At 62.2% G+C, this 18,618-nt stretch overlaps 2 protein-coding genes across 2 annotated transcripts; one reads left to right on the top strand and one right to left on the bottom strand.

The window, feature by feature from the left end:
* Window positions 1-1,453: 1,453 nt before the first annotated feature.
* On the bottom strand, window positions 1,454-5,455 carry GTPBP3 (GTP binding protein 3, mitochondrial). The gene is made up of 9 exons (XM_055342586.1): window positions 5,378-5,455; window positions 4,731-4,984; window positions 4,515-4,601; window positions 4,224-4,426; window positions 3,987-4,059; window positions 3,755-3,898; window positions 3,397-3,562; window positions 2,590-2,868; window positions 1,454-2,356 (listed from the first exon to the last, which is right to left on the bottom strand). The coding sequence occupies exons 1-9, from the start codon at window positions 5,428-5,430 to the stop codon at window positions 2,131-2,133; spliced, it is 1,485 nt and encodes a 494-aa protein (XP_055198561.1). The 5' UTR covers window positions 5,431-5,455; the 3' UTR covers window positions 1,454-2,130.
* Window positions 5,456-7,356: 1,901 nt separating this feature from the next.
* ANO8 (anoctamin 8) lies at window positions 7,357-17,155 on the top strand. Its single transcript, XM_055343896.1, has 18 exons — window positions 7,357-7,693; window positions 8,430-8,540; window positions 8,669-8,801; window positions 8,981-9,119; window positions 9,200-9,296; window positions 9,905-10,021; window positions 10,108-10,235; window positions 10,333-10,494; window positions 10,736-10,888; window positions 11,003-11,129; window positions 11,250-11,305; window positions 11,412-11,486; window positions 12,308-13,111; window positions 13,329-13,520; window positions 13,634-13,765; window positions 13,846-13,956; window positions 14,958-15,624; window positions 16,471-17,155. Exons 1-18 carry the CDS (start codon window positions 7,588-7,590, stop codon window positions 16,839-16,841), a joined length of 3,681 nt encoding a protein of 1,226 aa, XP_055199871.1. The 5' UTR covers window positions 7,357-7,587; the 3' UTR covers window positions 16,842-17,155.
* Window positions 17,156-18,618: the final 1,463 nt, after the last annotated feature.

An 18,618-nucleotide genomic window follows, 5' to 3' on the forward strand; every position in this document is an offset into this window, starting at 1 on the left:
TGATTCTGGAAGGGATCCTGAATCTATTTAAGACTGTTTCTACCCGGGATCCCTGGGTGGTGCAGCGGTTTGGCGCCTGCCTTTGGCCCAGGGCACGATCCTGGAGATCCGGGATCGAATCCCACGTCGGGCTCCCGGTGCATGGAGCCTGCTTCTCCCTCTGCCTGTATCTCAGCTTCTCTCTCTCTCTCTCTCTCTCTGTGTGACTATCATAAATAAATTAAAAAAAAAAAAAAAAAAAAGACTGTTTCTACCCGTGGCAAGGGAAGTTAAACATTTACCTGCTGCCACGTGGTGTGGAAACCTGTCTCCCAGGGTCCTTAGAAGGCCAGAGCTTTGATGGGGGGGCGCCCTCCCAACCCCTGCCTGGACCTCCTTTTGTTAGAGCAAGGCGCCCTCTGCTGGTGTGCCACCAACATAGCAGGCCCCTGTGAGTCTCAGAATCCAAGACCTCAACACTAATTCAAAGGGACACATGCACCCCCACATTGGCAGCAGTATTATCTACAATAGCCAAATCATAGAAGCAGCCCAAGTGTCCATTAACAGATGAATGGATAAATAAGATGTTACATATATACAATGGAATGTTATTCAGCCACAAAAAAGAACGAAATCTTGCCATTTGCAAGAACAACGCGGTTGGAGCTATAGAGTATAATGCTAAGCGAATTTGTCAGAGAAAGACAAATACCACACGATTTCACTCAAATGTGGAATTTAAGGGATCCCTGGGTGGCGCAGCGGTTTGGCGCCTGCCTTTGGCCCAGGGCGCGATCCTGGAGACCCGGGATCGAATCCCATGTCAGGCTCCCGGTGCATGGAGCCTGCTTCTCCCTCTGCCTGTGTCTCTGCCTCTCTCTCTCTCTCTCTCTGTGACTATCGTAAATAAAAGAAAAAAAAAAGAAGTCCAAACAAACCTATGTGCAAATCCCAAAGGTGGGGATGTCCAGCAAGTAACTAAGTCTCTGAGCATTAGTTTCCCCATCTGTAAAACTAAAAGAAAATACTCTTTGTGTTGTGCTGTTATGAAAACCCAATAAAATCATGCGTGTAGTTCTAGCACACAGCAGGTGCTTGATAGTTACGGAGGGAATGAATGCATAAGCTTGGAGGGCATTGGGACCCAGGATCTTGCAAGGCTCTTTTAAATATTAAGAGGCAAAGCTTCGGGATCCCTGGGTGGCGCAGCGGTTTGGCGCCTGCCTTTGGCCCAGGGCGCAATCCTGGAGACCCGGGATCGAATCCCACGTCGGGCTCCTGGTGCATGGAGCCTGCTTCTCCCTCTGCCTGTGTCTCTGCCTCTCTCTCTCTCTCTGTGTGTGGCTATCATAAATAAATAAAAATTAAAAAAAAAAAAAAAGAGGCAAAGCTTCAAGATTAATACTAAAAAAGAGAATGACAACTTGCAGAGCAATACACAACTTATGTACAAAATATAAGACAAAACATATATATTTTTTAAGATTTTATTTATTTATTCATGAGAGACATCCAGAGAGAGGCAGAGATACAGGCAGAGGGACAAGCAGGCTCCCTGCGGGGAGCCTGATACAGAACTCGATCCCAGGACCCGGGGATCACAACCTGAGCCCAAGACAGATGCTCAATCACTGAGCCACCCAGGTGCCCGACAAAACATATTTTATAGGTGTGTACACAAGTATGTAAAAGAGCAGAGAAAATCCTGGAAGTACACAAGTTAAGCCGTGACCCCCAAGGGATGGGAGGGAGATTGCCATGTTTAGGCATTTCTGAATCACCTGAATTTTGTCTGTTCCTTTGGTATTTGCAAAATAAATTAAGAACTACAAAACAAAGACCCCTGAGGCCCTCCCAAAGACCCCACCCCCATCCAACCATCCACTCCTACTCCCTCCAGCATCGGACACCCAAAGGGACCTCCGTTCAGTTCCATCCAGGGCTTGAACCCCTAGCATGTCCCCACAAGGGAATGTGGCTGGCTGTAGCTTACTTACTGCCAGCAACAGGGAGCTCACCACTTCTGAAGGCAGCCGCTTTGCTCATCATTCTGGGGACAAGGTCTTTCCCCATGGGATGAAATTCTCACTTGGCCTAAGCTGTGCCCACATGCCTCAGGGCTTCTGGCTGAGAGCTTCAGTGGTCCTCTCACTTGCCCACACAGAAGTCCCGGAAGATGATGTCCAGGATCTCCTCAGTGTCCCCTCCACCAGTGATGCGGGCCAGGTGGCCACGGGCGAGTCGCAGCGCCTCAGCAGCCAGGGCTAGGTCTTTTGTCTGCTTGTAGTGGCTGAGAGCATCCAGGCAGCCCTGGAGATGATGCTGGTGCCTTGCCCGCGTCAGAAGTGGTGGGCCTGTAGACGGGTCCCCACACCTGCAAGGGACAAACCATGCAGTCTTTCTCACCTTTCACAACTACCACTGGAAGGGGGGGTGCTCACTTGCACTCTGTAGGTACAGAAAACGAGCCTGGGGGCAGGTAGGCATCCAAGGCCAGTGGCTCAGCCCTGACTTGAAGGCGGGCTGAGGCAGGCTGCAGGGCAGGGATGGGCGGAGGGACGGGCGGAGGGGCGCGGGGGGGGGGGGGGGGCGGGGAGGGCGGCTCACACTTCAGCCAGCTCCTTCCTCAGCGCCTCCAGGAGGTCTTCCAATCCCTCTCCGGTCAAGCAGGACAGCAGCAGATGCGGAGGCAGGTGGGGACTGAGGTCTGGGCCCCCTCGAGGCAGTAAATCCGATTTGTTCAGCACCAGCAGGAGGCGCTGGCTGTTCTCACTGGGGCTCCCAGCTCCCGCGGGGACGACAACGGTGTCCAGGAAGCTGCGGCTGGACAGAGAGGCCAGGTCCGTAGCATCTAACACGGCCAGAATGAGATCAGCCTGCTCCAGCCTGGGGGAACAGGGAGAACCAACAGGGCATTGACCCCAGAGTTGAGTAATTAAGGGCATGAAGATTGAGGAGGGCGGAAGGGCAGGGTAGGTGAGGGCGGAGCGGGGTGTAGTATATGGGGCGGGGCAAGAGGGGAGGGACAGGAGCAGAGGCTGAATTTCACTTTATTTATTTATTTATTTATTTATTTATTTTTTAATTCTTTTTAAAAAGATTTTATTTCTTTATTCACGAGAGACACCCAGAGAGAGGCAGAGACACGGGCAGAGGGAGAAGTAGACCCCTGGCCCGATGCGGGACTCCCTGGACTCCTGGATCACGACCTGAGCCAAAGGCAGAGGCTCAACCGCTGAGCCACACAGGCGTCCCAGAGGCTTAATTTTAACAGTTGTTCTCCCCATATCAGAGTCCCCGCTCGAGGGAGCTTAGCAGCCTTTCGTGATTTGAGAAGGACCCAAAATAAATGCAGCAAGGAGAAACGGGAACGGAAGGGCTCTGTCTCCCCATCCCACCACCCTGCAGGCCTACCTCTGGCGGGCGCGCCGCACGCCCTCCTGCTCCACCGGCCCCGCGCCCTCCCGCAACCCCGCCGTGTCGCTCAGCAGCGCGGGGAACCCAGCCAGGTCCACGGGGGTCTCCAGCACGTCGCGGGTGGTCCCCGGCTCCGGCGACACTATGGACACAGGCTTCCGGCCTAGGATGGAGTGGGGAGTAGGGGTTATCACCAAGGGGGCGGGGCAGAGGCGACGGAGCCCCTCCCCCAGGCTCCACCTCCCGGCTGGACTGCGCTTCCGTCCTCGAGGCCCCTCCCTCATACCTGAGCAGCACCCCAGTTCCCTGCCCCGCCCCCGACACTAGGCCCCGCCTCCGCCCGCCTCCCACGCACTGAGTAGGTTCACCAGGCTGCTCTTGCCGGCGTTGGGGGGGCCTGTGACCACTATGTGCGCTCCTGAACGAAGCCTCTGCCCGCGCCTGGCATCTCGAAGATGTGCGCTCAGCGCCAGCTCCAGCTCCCGTACTTGGCTGTTGGCTGTGGATGGAAGAAAGCAGAGGGGAAAGGATGTGGGAGCTTCATAGGGCCAAGATGCCAGGTGTCCCCAACCCTTAGGAGGACTCACCTCGCTCGAGGACACCCTCCTCCAGGTTGTCATCCTCACCAAAATCGATATAGGCCTCCACATGAGCCAGAGCCTGGTGGAGGGGGGGGTAGGGAGGGAGGTGGAGGTGTGGTCGTTCAAGAACCCAGGTCCAGCCTGACCTAAGGGACCAGACTGGAGGCTCAGGCACAGGAAGTTCTCACACACAGAATGGCAGGTGGGGTCTCTAAGAGGAGAATGGGTGCAGAGGGGGCTTGCCTTGGTGAGAGTCTTGGCCCAGCCATGGCAGAGGTGGCCCAGTTCCCCGTCCAGCTGCCTCAGTGCCTGCCGCCGCTGCGCCTCGGTTTCTGCATGAATGAGATCCGCCAGCCCCTCCACCTCGGTCAGGCTCAGCTTTCCGTGAGCGAATGCCCGCCTGGTGAACTCACCGGCCTCGGCCGGCCGCAGCCCTGGCACACTGCCTGCGGGAAGGTACTGGGTCCTGAGCTCCCTGGCCCTCACGGGGTCCCCTGGCAGAGCCAGACTTCGAGCCCAAGGCTGCAGACTCACCCAGGGCCTGCAGGACGCCACTCACCACCGCCGAGCCTCCATGCACGTGGAATTCCGCGCAGTCCTCACCCGTGAAACTTTGGGGACCTGGTGTGGCGAGATGGGAGTCGAGGAGTGCGGCCAGGCAAACGCCAACGCCGGGCGGGTGTGTGTGTGTCTGTGTGTGTAAACTGGGTCAGGAGAGCAACAGCAGGTTCAGGATCTGGAGCCCCTCACCTGGGAACCAGAGCACCAGCGCGCGGTCCAACGGCTCCCTGGAATGGGGATGGCTGAGCAGGCGCAGGCAGGCGCTGCGAGCCGGGGGCAAGTCCCGGGGCGCCGTGAGGCTCCGGAGGGCGTGGCCGCTGGCGGGGCCGCTGGTCCGGATCACCGCGATGCCGCAGCGGCCTTGCCCGGAGCTCAGCGCGAAGATGGTGGCCCCGGCTCCGGGGACCGGGGCGCCGCTGCCCTGGCGCGTGCACGACCTGGGACTGCAGAGGAGGGGGTCAGTGCCTCTGGGAGGCTCTTTGGCAGAGAGCAGGTGGACAGGGAGTGGGGAGATGCCCCGGGGGAGGCTCTGCGGCTGGGGGATGGGCAGAGGGGCGCCTGAGGCCAGAGGGTGACCCAGATGTGGGCCTGCGACAGGGGGATGGATACATTGTGAGGGGGCGGAGGCTGGTGTTAGAATGTGACCCGAACGGGTACTCTGAGGCCAACAGGTGACCCAGATGTCGGCTCTGCGGCGGGGGATGAACGGATCGGGCTTGGAAAAATGCGAAAGGTGATCCTGCCGCAGGGAACTGGGCCCACAGACCCCAGGGAAAGGGTTCGGAGCCCAAGCAGGCACCCCCACGTTGTCACACCCTTTCCCTGTACCGTCCCACCTGCGAGGCCCACGTGCGCCCCGGGCTACTAGGCTCCACAACCCCCGCCACATGGATTCACAACCAGCGACCCGCCTACCCGCTCTGCCTGGGTGGCTTCTAGTCCTGGCAGGAGGACCCGCCCACTCCGCGGCGTGACTGGTGGAGCGCTGAGAGACGCTCGATCGTCATTGGGCCCTTCAGGAGGCGTACGGCCCACCCACTGAAGATCTCCGTTCCTATTGGCTGGCGACAGGGAAAGAGGCGGGGGGAGGCCACGCGGGGGTGCAGCGAAATGGCGTTCCCCCGGCAACATTAGACCCAATTTTTGGGACCCAAGGAAGCGCGGGTATCCCAGACACCGGAAATGGAGGGTGGGAGGAAGAACCGGGCTTGGCCCAGGGCCGTGGGAATCACACGGAGGCGAGGGTGCGAGCCCCGTATTTAACATCCGGCCACTCCGCAGCTTTAGGCGGAGCAAGAACAACTCAGGGGCGGAGAGGGACGAGTTCCGGGGAGCCCACGCCCCGGCCCCGGCCAAACCTTGTCCAAATTCCTGGGAAGATGCCTACCTGTGTGCCCAGAACTGTTTCTCCCCTCCCCCATCCTTGCCTCCCGCCGTTCGCTCCTCGGAATCCCTTCTTCGGACCAACTCGTCCTCAGGCCCCAGCTCTAGGCGCCCCCCTCCCCCGACAGGACGCCTTTCTGGAACCCCCCAGCATCACGCTCTCTGCCCCGTTGGGCTTTCCTGGCCCGGGCCTGCCCCGCGGAGCCGAGTGTCCGGTCCTCCGGGCCGGGCTCCCCGAAGGCCAGAAAGGGGAGTCTCAAGGATTCCTCTCAGGTTAACCCAGGACAGCGCTGGCGAGCGGGATAAAGCGCTGAGGGCTGAATTCTAGGCGCTGGCGGGGCTGGGTCTCCGCCGGCCGCGGTCGCACGGACGGTTCTCTGGTTCTGGTTCTCGGACGGAGCGGGCGGGCGACGCACTTGCATTTGGGGAAGAATCTGTCCGTCCGACCCGCTGGAGTTCGGATGCCTGCCTCGACCCGCTCGACTTTTTCATTTGTCAGAGTGACGAACGCGGACACTCGCCTTCCCCGAGTTGTTCCCTCTGTCACAAGTACACATCAGGTGCCTACTGTGTGCGCTACGAACCAGGAGGGGCCCCTGCCCTCGCTGGGCCCCCGGCCTACCCGAAGTGCCTGCGCAGGACAGGCAGGGGTCTGGGTGCAGATGAACCTATACAGGACGTCCAGTTCAATGTGAATTTCAATTTTTTTTTAATTTATTTATTTATGATAGTCAGAGAGAGAGAGAGAGGCAGAGACACAGGCAGAGGGAGAAGCAGGCTCCATGCACCGGGAGCCCGATATGGGATTCGATCCCGGGTCTCCAGGATCGCGCCCTGAGCCAAAGGCAGGCGCCAAACCGCTGCGCCACCCAGGGATCCCTCAATGTGAATTTCAGATAAACAGTGAATAAGGTTTTGGCATAACTACATCCCACTAAAAGTGTATTCGTTTGTTGAAATTCACGTTTAACTGGGAGGAGTGTACTTTTATTTGCTAAAATTGGCAGCTCTCTCGGGTCCTCTCTGAGGACGTTTCGTCCTGAGAGGTGGACGGAGAAGGTGTGACGAGTGCCCTAAGGAGCTGACCGGCACATGCTAAGGCCCTGAGGGCAGGACTTGCTGTAACTATTAATTCGTATTCTAGCTGCGGTGAAGTTACTGCTGCCTGGAGTCTCCCCGGCCCGGGCCCACCCCTTCCCAAGTCATGAACGTAGTCAAAATTAGGCCCAACTCAAGATTCCAAACCGCGCCTGTGCAGATGGGGAAACTAAGGCTCCGAGGGGGTGAATCTGGGGCCTGGGGCGGGCGGCGGCGAGACCCAGAATTAGACCGCGGGCGGGGACACGGAGGAGAATGCATCTTTGGTGCGGGCGGAGACGGGCACCAGAAAACGAAGTGGGCGGGCGAGAATGAAATCCAGAAAACAACACGGGCGGAGTCGAGAACCCAAGAGCGACGTGCGCGGGGACGAGGAGGAGAATCGAGGTTCCGCGCGGGCGGAGACGACAAGCAGCGCTCGGGCACGCGGGGACGGCGGCCGGCGCGGGCGGGCGCGGCCTTTGTCTCCACCTCCAGCGCGCTCCGCCGGCTGCACCGGCCCGATGAGCCCGCGGCCCCCCGGCGCTCGGGCCGCCCGCAGCCCCTGACCTGACCTGCCCTCGCCATGGCCGAAGCCACCTCCAGCGCCGGGGGCACGTCCCTGGAGGGCGAGCGTGGCAAGAGGCCCCCGCCTGAGGGCGAGCCTGCAGCCCCGGCGTCTGGAGTTCTGGGTATGTGTGCGGCGGCCGGATCTGACAGCGCTGCAGGTGCCTGTGGTGCGCGGCGGCCGGACGGGGAGTGGGATTGGGGTCAGCCGTCCCGGGCCTAGAGTCCTGTCGAGGGGCCGGCTTCTCCCGGCACTGCGGCTGCGGCGAGGCCGGCGCGGCTGGGACGGCGCAGGGGGCAGGGGTCCCCGCGCAGAGACGCGGACACGCCCCTCCGAGAACCCTGGCCCGGGCTGAGCTCAATCACCCCCTGGGCTACCAGATCGCAGCCCGGCAGGGATGCGCTTGAGAGAGCCTCTCCGCAGAGGATACAGAATCCTACGGTCCTGGGTTCGAATCCCAGCTCGCCTGTGTGACCTTGGGTGCGTGACTTAAACGCCCCGGTCCTCAGTTTCCTCACCTGTGAAATGGGGGTAAGAACCGCGCCCAGCTATGAGGACGCGCTGACATGATGTGGTGAAGTGCTCAGGGCTGCTAGTGAGCGCCCCATCGATTGTGGTTTTGGAGGCGGAGCTGGGCCTCAAGAATGAGTAAGATTTGTAAGGGAGGACCTGGGGGAAGGGCGTTCCTGGCTGGTTGCAAGGACGAGGAGGGAAGGAAACAAGCCAAGGCCAAAGCTTGCAGGTCCTTGAACGCCAGACTGAGTGTGTGAGCAGGGGCTAGGGCGGGAATGACTGAACTGGAGGCTGGGGTCCTGGTCTGGGAGTGGCCTGACCTGGGCCCTGCCCCGCCTGCCCCCTAGATAAGCTTTTTGGGAAGCGGCTGCTGCAGGCTGGTCGCTATCTGGTGTCACACAAGGCGTGGATGAAGACAGTGCCTACGGAGAACTGCGACGTGCTGATGACCTTTCCAGGTACCTGTGCCCGCCGCCTGCCCGCTGCCCAGATGGGCTCCCCTGAGCTGGGCTCCCCTGAGTAGGAGTCTGTGAGAGGCCTCGGACCCCTTGTGGCAAGAGCCATCAGTCCCTGTGCCCCTTGGCAGACACGACTGATGACCACACGCTGCTATGGCTGCTGAACCACATCCGCGTGGGCATCCCCGAGCTCATCGTGCAAGTCCGCCACCACCGCCACACGCGTGCCTATGCCTTCTTCGTCACCGCCACATACGAGAGGCGAGTCTCTGTCCCTGGCCTCTCGCTGACCCTGCTACCCAGCTCCCCGCCCTTCAAGAACCAACTGCAAGGTCTAGCGCCCTGCATTTGTCCCAGGTGGCCGCCAGGTACACCAACCCTAGCTCCAGGACATGAGCCAGGGGTCTCCCCGTGACCCCAGCTCCGTGTCTTCCCGGCAGCCTACTTCGAGGAGCCGACGAGCTCGGTTTGCGCAAAGCAGTGAAGGCCGAGTTTGGCGGGGGCACCCGCGGCTTCTCCTGCGAGGAGGACTTCATCTACGAGAACGTGGAGAGTGAGCTGCGCTTCTTCACCTCCCAGGTGCGGCCAGCTCTGGCTCCCAGTGCGCATCCCTAGCCCTTGGGCTGCTGCTCCCTGTGCTCAAGCCCTGTCCCCCGCAGGAACGCCAGAGCATCATCCGCTTCTGGCTACAGAACCTACGCGCAAAGCAGGGCGAGGCGCTGCACAACGTGCGCTTCCTGGAGGACCAGCCAATCAGTAAGTGGGCGGGACCAGCCTCCAATCACACGTGGGGAGTTGGGTGGGGCTCTTAGAGTGCAGCCTATCGGGCGCGAGGGGGCGGGGCCTAGAGGCAACCGCCCAAAGGCTAGGGAAGAATTGGGTGGGGCCCGGAGACATCAATCAATGCGGTGAGAGGGTGTGGCCTTAGGGTAGGGGTGGGGCTTAGCTCCCGGGAGGCGTGTCCAAGAGAAACCTTTCTCTGGGTCTGGGATGAGGCAGGGGCAGGACCATGGACAGCACTCCATGCCTTGTGAGGTGTGGCCCTGGGCCTCAGTTTCCTCTCCCAGAAAGCAGCTGCTGCAAGTTCACCTTCTGATGCCAATTTAGCACCATTCCTCAGACGTTCGCAGCAGTGAACTGAGGCCGATGGCTTTATTTAAATACAAGGTTCCACCCTAGGACCTCACCCTCCGGGTGGATTCCTGCACCCCCTCCTGCCTGCCTCTGCACCTCCCAATTCTGAAGAGAACCAGACATCCTGCCCACTCAGAACTCCTCCCCTGGGAAGAGCTTCTGAAGATTGAAAGGCAGGGAAAAACTGTGACTTGGGTTTCGGCCAAGGTCCTGCTCTTATCGCCCCACAGTCCCTGAGCTGGCAGCCCGCGGGATCATCCAGCAGGTGTTCCCGGTCCATGAGCAGCGCATCCTGAACCGCCTCATGAAGTCATGGGTGCAAGCTGTGTGTGAAAACCAGCCTTTAGGTGTGGCCCCAGGTGGTGGTGGGGGGTGCGGGAGTCTCAGGAAGCGGGCAGGGCTGACCAGGACCCCCTGACTGTGCCCCTGGCAGATGAGATCTGCGACTACTTTGGAGTGAAGATTGCCATGTACTTTGCCTGGCTGGGTTTCTACACATCAGCGATGGTATACCCAGCTGTTTTTGGCTCCGTCCTGTACACATTTACGGAGGCTGATCAGGTGCTGGGAGTGGGCTGGGCAGGGGCTGGGGTACCTGAGACACCTCCCTCCTCCCTGGGCCAGCTTGGCCAACAGCTCAGCCTTCTGCCGTCCCCAGACAAGCCGGGATGTTTCGTGTGTGGTTTTTGCCCTCTTCAACGTGGTCTGGTCGACTCTGTTCTTGGAGGAGTGGAAACGGAGGGGGGCAGAGCTGGCCTACAAATGGGGGACGCTGGACTCACCTGGAGAAGCTGTGGAGGAGCCACGACCCCAGTTCAGGGTCAGTTGGGTGTATCTGAGTCCACGGACTCCAAGAGTGAGAGGTGGAGATGGGGGACGCTGCAGGGGCAGAGATTGTGGGAAATTGCATTTGAGGGACTGGGAAAGGTGTACTAGATGTGGGCACCACAGAAGCAAAGGCGTGGTGGGAGGAAATTGAATTCAGAGGACTGGGAAGGTGGGGGATGGGCAGGGGCAGCCCCTCTGGCCTCCTGCTGAGCCCCACCCCCACCCTCTGCCAGGGCATCCGGCGCATCAGCCCTGTGACTCGGGCTGAGGAGTTCTACTACCCACCCTGGAAGCGGCTGCTTTTCCAGCTGCTTGTGAGTCTCCCGTTATGCCTCACCTGCCTGGCCTGCGTGTTTCTGCTCATGCTGGGCTGCTTCCAACTGCAGGTGACCTCCAGCCCCCAGCCCTGGCCTTGGTCCTTGACCTGGCAGCCACCTGCCCAGGTCCACTCTGAGCTAAGCCCGATGCCAGGGTGACCTGTGAACCCCCTGCCCCTGCAGGAGTTGGTGCTGAGCGTGAAGGGGCTGCCCCGTCTTGCCCGTTTCCTGCCCAAGGTTGTGCTGGCCCTGCTGGTCAGCGCAAGTGCTGAGGGCTATAAGAAGCTCGCCATCTGGCTCAACGACATGGGTATGCCCTGCCAGGGGAGGTCCTGCTGCCCTGGGGAGGGAGGTCCCTACTGCCCTACAGGGCCCCCTGCTGCTTTCAGGGGGCCTGGGCCACCTCCTCACTCACCCCTTCGGCCCCCAGAGAATTACCGGCTGGAGAGCGCCTACGAGAAGCACCTCATCATCAAAGTCGTCCTGGTGAGCGGTGACCAACAGGCAGGCAGCAGGGAGGCTGCAGGGGGCATGGGAGGGGCTCCTGGGGACCAGGCAGCAGAGCGATTGCCCACCTGCTTACTTCCCACAGTTCCAGTTTGTCAACTCCTACCTGAGCCTCTTCTACATTGGCTTCTACCTCAAGGACATGGAGCGCTTGAAAGAGGTGAGATCCCCCCAGCCCAAGGCAGTGCCCCCCAGTGGCGGCCAGTGGGGGGCCGGACTTGGCCCAAGGGGTCCACGGGCTCTCCAGCCCCTCCCCCGCACCCTCCATCCTTCTCTCTCTGTCCGTCCGTCCGTGTGTCCTCTCTCTGCCTGTCGTCCCCCCATCTGTCCGTCCACCTGTCCGTCGGTCCCTCCACAGCTCCTGCTCGTCCTGTCCCTGTCCCAGAGCCTCGAGCGGCAGCTTCGGGCGGTGCTGGTCCCGCTCGCGGCCCTGCGGTTCCACCTGCTCCTCCTCTCCCTCCGGGGCCTCCTGCTCATGGCCCGGGCCAAAGTATGGGCAGACGGCAGGCCTGCAGGCCTCGCCAGGGCGGGCAGTGTGGCTGTGCTTGGGGCCTCACGCTGCCTGAGCCTCGGGTGCATGTTCCAAGGCGCCGGGGCCCTGCTGATGGGGTACAGATGGCAGGGGCCTCTCGAGGCCCTGGGTACCAGCTGAGCTCCTGGGCAGGGCTGCAAGCAGGGGATCCCACAGTAGGCCTCCCTGCAACATGCGCTGCAACTGCAGGAGGTTGGCTAGGAACGCTGTGGCCCACTGGGCTATGGTTTGTGGCAGATGAATGGTGGTAGAGGCTGCCAGGGTTGAGTGCTGGGGCCTCCACGTCCGTCCGGGGACAACTAAAGGGCTGGAATTAGCTCCTGGCTTCAGGGCATGTATCTGGAAACTTGCTCCCGGAGGGCGGGTGCCCAGTGCCAGCAGCCCGCCCCGGTGCCCCGGGCCCCGCCCGCGCCCCACGTGGCCTCTCTCCTCCCCCTTCCTGCCCCCAGATGCTGGCCACTCTGCTGATCACCCGCCAGTTCCTGCAGAATGTGCGCGAGGTCCTGCAGCCTCACCTGTACCGCCGGCTGGGCCGAGGCGAGCTCGGCCTGCAGGCAGCCTGGGAGCTGGCCCGTGCCCTGCTTGGCCTGCTGAGCCTCCAGCGCCCTGCGCCCCGCCACCTGGAACCCCAGGCTGAAGAGGGTGGTGGTGGTGGTGGCAGTGGGGGCCGCAGGTGTCTCAGTGGGGGTTGTGGGGCACCTGAGGAGGAGGAGGAGGCCACAGTGGAGCGGCGGCCTGCAGGGGAAGGTGGGGAGGTGGGGGATGTCCCTCGAGGGGGCAAGGAGGAAGAGGAAGAGGAGGAGGAGGAGGAGGAGGATGAGGAAGATGACGAGGAGGAGGGTGAGGAGAGTGGCCTCCTGGACTGCGGGCTCAGGCTGAAGAAAGTCAGCTTTGCTGAACGAGGGGCTGGGCGGCGGCGGCCTGGCCCGGAGGCCCTCCTGGAGGAGGGGAGCCCCACGATGGTGGAGAAGGGGCTGGAGCCGGGAGTGTTCACACTGGCCGAAGACGACGATGAGGCCGAAGGGGCTCCCGGCAGTCCTGAGCGGGAGCCTCCGGCCGTCCTGCTCCGCCGGGCTGGGGGCGAGGGCCGTGACCAGGGGCCAGATGGGGGCCCAGACCCAGAGCCGGGCTCGGGAGACTCGGGCCGGAGGCAGCGGCGGCAGAATCGGTCATCTTGGATTGATCCGCCCGAGGAGGACCACTCGCCGCAGCTCACCCAGGCCGAGCTTGAGAGCTGTATGAAGAAGTACGAGGTGAGGAGGGCATCTGAGGATCAAGGCCCGGCCCTCTGAGGGCAGGGCAGGCAGTCTGAGGGTGGAGCTAGGGGGCTGGAAGCTTGCTGGAGGGGGCGCTCTGGGTCCATTCAGCATAATCAGAGGGAGGTGGGCTTGAGAGAAGAAGGTAGTCTAAGGAAGGAGGCAGCCTGGTCCAACGGAGGGCCCAAGGCCACACCCAGGCACCCGCCTGCAGGACACGTTCCAGGACTATCAGGAGATGTTCGTGCAGTTCGGCTATGTTGTGCTCTTCTCGTCTGCCTTCCCCCTGGCTGCTCTGTGCGCCCTGGTCAACAACCTCATCGAGATCCGGAGCGACGCCCTCAAGCTGTGCACGGGGCTGCAGCGGCCCTTCGGGCAGCGGGTCGAGAGCATCGGCCAGTGGCAGGTGTGGGGACGGCCGAGGCCCAAAGGGAGTCAGGGTGTGCCGGGGAGGGGCGGGAGGCCCAGGAAGGGGAGGCGGACCCCACCTGAGCGCCCCACCCCCGTGTTCCCCTGCAGAAGGTGATGGAGGCCATGGGCGTCCTGGCGATTGTGGTCAACTGTTACCTGATCGGCCAGTGTGGGCAGCTGCAGCGCCTCTTCCCCTGGCTCAGCCCTGAGGCGGCCATCGTGTCCGTGGTGGTGCTCGAGGTGGGGCCGGTGGCTGGGTGGAGGAGCTGGGGCGCGGCAGGGCGTCCCCGAGCCTGCAGCCTCCTCCTCTGTCGCCTCAGCACTTCGCGCTGCTCCTCAAGTACCTCATCCACGTGGCCATCCCCGACATCCCAGGCTGGGTGGCCGAGGAGATGGCCAAGCTGGAGTACCAGCGGCGGGAGGCCTTCAAGGTACGCTGGCGGGGGCTGGGCTCGGTTCACGCCTTCCCTCGGTGGGGCTCCTCCGGCCTGCCTGGCTGGCAGCCCGCTTCCTAGCAGCAGGGAAGAGGTGCAGAGCCCAGTGTAATAATTAGCACTCCGAACAGGCCGGTCCCTCCCGGAATCCCTGGTGGCATCCAGCACCAAGCTGGCACTTGTGGGCCTTTAGTCATCGCCAGCTCACTGGCGGTGCCCTGTTTGGGGCCAGGGACACAGCTGATGCTTCCTAGAAGCCCAGCTTCTGCCACATTCCTCGGAAAGCTGCGGAGTGGGCCAAGGAGCTCAGCAGCGCCAGGCGGCGCTCTCCACGATGACGGAATGTGTCTCCGCGCTGCTCGCGTGGCCCCTCACTACAGGTGGCTGGCGGGCGCTTGACATGGGCTTGGTACAACTGCGAAACGCAATTCTTATTTTATTTTAATGATTTAAATCAACACTGACAAAGCCACATGTGGCTCCTAGACTGGCCAGCATGGACTCTGGTCTGTGTCAGTCGTGATTCTATCGCTGGGTCTCCAGAACGCAGAGAACTGTTGAGGCCCGATACGTGTTTACTGCTCTCCCAGTTGTTAAGACAGTGTCTGGCACATGGCGGGGGACAGAGTTGGTGGCCAGTAATGTTCGCTTTCTAAATTCTCAGAAAGCACTGGCACAGATCCAGGAATGCAGTCGGTGCCTAATAAGTGGTTAGATGTCTCCCTGCTTCCTTGGAGAGCCCCAGGGCGGTTCCAGGGATGCACATGGGACCCAATAAGTGGTTAGATCTCTCACCACTTGCACAGAGAGCCCCAGTGTGGGTCAGGAATGCAGCTGGTGCCCAAAAGGTGTTTGGCTCTCTCCTCCCTGCTACAGAGAGCACCAGCGGGGGTGTGGGGGCCCCAGCTGGCACCTGCTCAGCTCACACGCAGCTGGCACCTGCTCAGCTCATACGCATTTTCTGCCCGGTCCCTGTAATGGCTCTGTTCTGCCCACAGAGACACGAACGCCAGGCCCAGCACCGCTACCAGCAGCAGCAGCGGCGGCGGCGGGAGGAGGAGGAGCGCCAGCGCCACGCGGAGCACCATGCCCGGCGAGAGCGCGATGCCAGTGGCCGGGAGGAGACTCGGGCCGAAGGCTCAGGGCTGGACCCCGCTGCCCCCGAGAAGGCCTCCACCAAGGCCAAGGGCGGTGGGGCAGGTAGCCATGGGCAGGAGCGGCCCAAGCGCCCGGGGTCCTTGCTGGCACCTAACAACGTCATGAAGCTGAAGCAGATCATCCCGCTGCAGGGCAAGTTCCTGTCGTCGGGGGCCACGTCCTCACTGGCCAGTGCGGGGGCCGGCCCTGCCGCCCGGCCACCCCCTGCCCAGTCACCCACGGGTAGCGACACCCGCCTGCCAGCCTTCCTCAGCTTCAAGTTCCTCAAGTCGCCTGAGACCCGGCGGGACCCAGAGCGCAGCCACTCACCACCCAAGGCCTTCCACGCCAGCAAGCTCTTCCCTTTCGGCGGGGCCCGGGCTGACACCGGGTCCAACGGGGCAGGCGGGCAGGCCCGGCTGGACGGGACCCCCGGCGGTGGAGGAGGCCGAGCCCAGCGGAGTGGGCCGGTGGACGAGGCTGCGGCTGAGGAGCCGGACGCCCCCCGGCCTGAAGAGGAAGGCTCAGGTCACAAGCTTTAACTCGGGGGTGGGGACTCTGGGCCCAGCTCTGTGGGAAGGGGTGGGGTGGCCAGGCCTGGGGAGAGGGGCTGCAGGGGACAGAGGAGGCCCGGTCTCTGGTACCGGTTGGGAACCTGGGTATGTGGTATGTGGAGCCTCTCAGTCCAAGCCTGCCCAGTGTCTCCAGGACCCCTGAGAGCCAAAGCCCCCTGTCCCAGTGCCTCTCCCAGGGCACCCTGCCCACCCTGCTCTGGGGCCAGGAGAGATGAAGGAGGCTTCTTCATTCACCACCTGGCCCAGCCTCTCCTGTTCCTATAAGACCCCACACCCAGCTCACTCTGGGGGGACTGGACCCCCCAGGCCTCTATGCAAGTCCCTACCTGCAGCCCAGCTGTTTGAGGAGGCCTTCCTTGGAGGTCAGGGCTGGAGCTGCCCACTCCGGGAGCTCGGGGTGCTTGGCCACAGGCCACACCCACATCTGTGCTCAGCAGAGGTGCCAGTCTCATGCTCCTCCCCACCCCCACCCCTACCTTGCCAGTCCCAACCCCAGCCCCACCCAGCCCCAGGCTCCAGCAACTAACTCCCCTGGGAGCCCGAGGTGGCAGCTGCAGCACCAGGGACACAGGTCAGATATCAGAGGGACTTCCTCAGACCGTCCTTCTCCCCATGACGGGGAGGGGCCCAGTGCCCAGAGGCAGGGGACGCACCAGAAGACGCCCACCCCTTGTCACTGATCAGAAGCAATAAGGCCCTCGATGTGCCTGGAAGCCCGGGAGGGAGCGCGGGCAGGGTCCGAGCGGGGTCCGGCGGCGGGGGCGGCACCCCCCCGGAACGGCCCCTCTCGCCTCCGCAGGGACAGCGCTGGCCCCCGTGGGCGCCCCTGCCCTCCGCACCCGCCGCAGCCGGAGCCCCGCGCCGCCGCCGCCGCCGCCAACGCCGCTGCCCCGGCCCCCGACGCCGCCCGCAGGCTGCTGGCAGTGGGACGGGCCCTGGGGCTGCGGGGGCGAGGGCGCCGCCCCCCGCCAGGCCCCCGCCCCCGCCGCCGCCGAGTGCCCGCCCTGCGCCCTCGCGGGGCCCCCGCCCGCCCCGCAGCCCCTGCCGGGGGACGCCAGCTTCTACAGCCTCCCCCCGCCGCCCACCTCCGAGTCCCCGGAGCCCCCGGCGCCCTCGCCCAGCCCCAGCCCCAGCCCCCAGGCCGTGTGCTGGCCCAGCGGCTGGCACTAGCTCCGCCTTCCTGTTCTCATATGCAATACCAGTCCGGGGACCGGGGACCGGGGACGGGCGGCGGCCGCCACCCAGAAAACGCGCTTCGGCCCGACGGCCCCCCAGTGTTGGCTGCCCCCTCCTGGGGCGGGGCCGGGGGCCGGGCCTCCCCTATCTGCCGTTTTCCTTCCAACCGGGATGGGGGAAACGAAAGGAAACCCCCCCGAAAAACCAACAGAAAACACAGAATAGGCGATTATTTATTTGTTTTTAATTTATTTTGTCATATTTTTGTAAAACGGCAGAAATGCAATAAAAAGTATATTTCAACAGTGCCCGAGGACAGAGCAGTGGAAGGGGGATCAGGGGGCCCAGTGACCTGTAGTTGGTGCTGGCTTTCCAGGGACCTAGCAGGCCTAGGGTGGGTGCCCCTCCCATCCCGTGACCCTTGGGGGCCTCCTCCTAAGAACTGGGTCTTGAGGCCACAGATGGAAAACTCCAGACTGCACCAACTCTGAGTTGGCCCAGATTTGGGGGCCCTGGGAGGAGCTGCAGAGCCTCAGGCCCTGGCTTCAGCCTCCTAGACAAAGGAAGAAATCTCAAAGTGTTGAACAGACTCAGCAGTTTGGGTGCCAGGCCTGGGTCCTGAGTTGGCCTTGGCCCTGTAGGGTGACAGGAGTGATACAGTCCTGTTGGCCCCACTTTCCAGCCTAACTGCCTCCCCGGCTGCCATGAGGAGCCACATGCGGTGGAAAGAACTTGGGGTATATGAAAATCAGAAGGCACCTGGCACCCACGTCTGTATGTTGAGGGGATGGCACTTGCAGGGATGGCATTGGGGAGCGGCCGTGACACCCTACCGTGGGGGTTGCTGTCAGACCCAGTTGCTGGGACTCTACTTCTACCTTGTGTGGTGGTGGTGGGGGGTGCAGCCCCTCCCATCCTCAAGCGTGTCCACAGCCAAAGGCTCCGAGCCTAGTGGGCCCTGCCAGGTGGCTGGGGGGTCCTGGGGGAGCCAGTGTGAGGAAGGGGCACTTTGGAGGGTTGTGAAAGAGAAACCAGGGTTCACCGGAGGCAGGAGAGCAGCCTGTGCAAAGGCACAGAGGTGTGGGAAGGCAGAGTTTGGTGTCTGAAGGAGCAGAGGAATAAGGGGCGGTCCCAAAGGCAGGAAAAGTGGGCAAAGGCTGGCTGAGGAGCCCGCACTCAGGAGACCTCGGTGGTCCCTGGCTCTGGGACCACTGCCTGAGCCACGGATTATGCTGACAGGAGACGAACCCAGTCTCTCGGGGGAACCAGGGCGAGAGGCAAGGGCAGCAGTGCCACCTGTTCCCATGGTCCTGTGGCCTTTGAAGCTAATAATTAGCAACACCACATGCCTGCCTAGCATCAGACCAAGCCCTGGGGCTGGAGATTCCAAGGCGTCTGAGCGCCTCTGGGGACTCAGCCCACCAGAGCACCACCCAGGTCAGCTTGTATTTGTGACTGAAAGGACTCAACAGAGGTATAAAAGCCACCCAGAGCTAGGAGGAAAAGCTCCTTGGCCCCAGGGCACACCTAGGTGGTGAACCCTAGAACCTTCCACCTGGGAGGCAATGGGTGGCCCATTCTGGAGCAGTCTGGCTCATTCAGCACCCTCCACAGTGATAATCTGGGGTGGATGCCCCCTAAGGCCTGGTATTCCTTCCAGCTCCATAGCCCAACCACTCATCTCCCCAAAAAGCCACAACACTCAGCTCCCAGACATGGCCCCCACTTGAGACTGGTGCAGAGGGAGAAACAGCTCCCCCTGGCCCCAGGC

This window comes from Nyctereutes procyonoides, unplaced genomic scaffold, assembly GCF_905146905.1.
Source record: "Nyctereutes procyonoides isolate TBG_1078 unplaced genomic scaffold, NYPRO_anot_genome, whole genome shotgun sequence".
Taxonomy (NCBI): Eukaryota; Metazoa; Chordata; class Mammalia; order Carnivora; family Canidae; genus Nyctereutes; species Nyctereutes procyonoides.

Coding starts and splice junctions, on each gene's coding strand:
- GTPBP3 (XM_055342586.1), bottom strand. CDS start 5,430: ATGTGGCGGGGGTTGTGGAGCCTAGTAGCCCGGGGCGCACGTGGGCCT. Junction 2,869..3,396: donor GTGCGGCGCGCCCGCCAGAG/GTAGGCCTGCAG, acceptor CTGTTCCCCCAG/GCTGGAGCAGGCTGATCTCA. Junction 2,357..2,589: donor AGGAAGGAGCTGGCTGAAGT/GTGAGCCGCCCT, acceptor TGTCCCTTGCAG/GTGTGGGGACCCGTCTACAG.
- ANO8 (XM_055343896.1), top strand. CDS start 7,588: ATGGCCGAAGCCACCTCCAGCGCCGGGGGCACGTCCCTGGAGGGCGAG. Junction 9,297..9,904: donor CCTGGAGGACCAGCCAATCA/GTAAGTGGGCGG, acceptor ATCGCCCCACAG/TCCCTGAGCTGGCAGCCCGC. Junction 13,957..14,957: donor AGCGGCGGGAGGCCTTCAAG/GTACGCTGGCGG, acceptor TTCTGCCCACAG/AGACACGAACGCCAGGCCCA.